At 43.4% G+C, this 2,110-nt stretch overlaps 1 protein-coding gene across 1 annotated transcript; it reads right to left on the reverse strand.

The window, feature by feature from the left end:
- Positions 1-248: 248 nt before the first annotated feature.
- On the reverse strand, positions 249-1,484 carry LOC101306318 (histone-lysine N-methyltransferase, H3 lysine-9 specific SUVH4-like). Its single transcript, XM_004295452.1, has one exon. It carries the CDS (start codon positions 1,482-1,484, stop codon positions 249-251), a length of 1,236 nt encoding a protein of 411 aa, XP_004295500.1.
- Positions 1,485-2,110: the final 626 nt, after the last annotated feature.

Raw genomic sequence — 2,110 nt, forward strand, 5'->3', positions numbered from 1 at the left:
ATGTTAATGATTGAACGGTATATTGGATTAAAAGAAGAACTCACACATCAATAGAGATCTGCAGTTCGTTGAGCCCACTCCAAGTTGTGCATCCTTCTTGGACTCTCTAAAATTTCTCCTATAATTCCTTGTCTTCGAGTATCGGGACTGCTTCAGGTGTTTCAGAAGCTTCTCGATCTGCTTCGATGGAGAAATTAGAGCATCCAGTTCTTCAATACCAATACTAATTGATCACCATTGCACAAAAGCTAGTACAAACGCTTTCGACACTCTGCTGTACCACAACAACAAGGTAACTCCTTTACTTTTCCATCAGCGTCAACGACACTACCAAGCTCATAGCCATAGTCATATGTCAGTTCTTGCATGGGAGGTATGTCCTCCGAAGCAAACAACACAATTCTAGCTTGTTTAACATCATGGTGAGAACTCAAGACACACTGCACAAACAGATTCGGCTCGCAACTATGGTTGATGAACCTAGCAACATTCCCACTGGAACCAGCATCGATACAATAGTCGGGGTCACTTTCTTCTAATAACTTGCCATCTTCATCTACCCCGGTAATATGATCATTTACAATGGGCGGCACTTCACCAAGGCGCTTCTCCCTCACCCCAATCCCATTCATTGTATGCTCACAATCGATTTCAAAGAAGTAATCATTCACAGACACATTGTCTAGGTCACTGGTCTTCATTAGAACACCAGTGTACTCGCACACATAACCACCAGAGGGAACAAAATCCCAAGACCTAACAGCCCAGCCTTTATCAGGTGTCTTATAAACCTCTAGCCTATACTTCAAACCCTGCTGAGAAGTGCGGTTCAAACACTTAGGCCCGCAGCCGCAGTTCGGACCGCACTCGAAAACAACAGCCTTGGCCTCAAACAACCTGCCGCCACCAGGTTTCCCAACGTAAGGAAAATCCGAGCCATTAAGAGTAGCACAATAACAAGTCCTTGTGTTAGTACACTTTCCTTTACAGTTACATCCCTCAGCGCTCGCCGGAATCACTAAATTTTTTGCAACTTTGGTGGTGCTGAGATATTCAAACTCTTCGGGAGCAACAGGAGGGACATCAACTTCATTTGTAACAGGGATGCATGTGTTTTCTTTCCCATTACAAAGATCGTTACAGACCAATCCAGGTAAATCATTCTCAACAACTTTGGAAGACTCTTGAACTAAATCCCGTCGACTCTTGCGAGTCAAATGGAACTCATCAGTACTGATTAAATGGTTAACTCTACGGCTTTCTCTAAAATTTTTGATAGAACTAATAGAGCTCTTGCTCAAAACAGTCAAAGGAGCAAACCAACTGATCCCTAGACTGTTTACCTCCGAAGTGTCTGTGTCATCGTCAACCTTAGCTTTCTTTCGGTCGTTTTTCTTCGCATCCGCTGATGACATCCGTTTCAGACGGTTTTGTTGGCCGGGGCTAACCCTAGGCTCGCCGGTGGATCCCTTTAAGGCGCCCATATCGAATTGTGGTCTGGGACTGAAGTAAAGGAAGGAGAGGATTTGAAATTTGGATTTGAGGGAGGCTGATCGCCAATGCTAGCCTGCAAACTACACCAAAATTTTCAAGTATCACATCAAGAAGCTCACTTGGGAGCCATGCCCAACCTCCGAAAACTAGGGTTCGTTTCTATCAGATCAAATCCAAAACCCTAAGGCCTTCTCCATACTGCTTTCCTTTCTTCTTAGAAGAAGTAGTTCAGATCAAAACCCTACACGATCAAAATCGCGCCCTATATGTACATGCCAGCGGCCTTCATTCACACGTCCAAGTCCAGGAGATCAAGATCTCTTATAAACCCTAGACACCAAGTCTCCTTAGACCCTAAGAAGACCAAGCAGTCGCGACTTTATACTGCTTTTTCTTCTTAACAAAAAGAGAAAATTACATAGTAGCACATGACCAAATTTGAAAACACTAAAAACCCACTTTTAATATTTGTTGTACAAATTAGGATATGAGCCCGAGCCCAAGCCCAAAACTTATAGTACCAGATCTGATCCACACTTTCATAAGTAAATGACTAAAATACCCACCAAGTTATCTTCTTTCTCCACCACCATCGATCTGGTTCTCTCTCTCTCTC

The sequence above is a fragment of the Fragaria vesca genome, linkage group LG3 (genome assembly GCF_000184155.1).
Source record: "Fragaria vesca subsp. vesca linkage group LG3, FraVesHawaii_1.0, whole genome shotgun sequence".
Taxonomy (NCBI): Eukaryota; Viridiplantae; Streptophyta; class Magnoliopsida; order Rosales; family Rosaceae; genus Fragaria; species Fragaria vesca.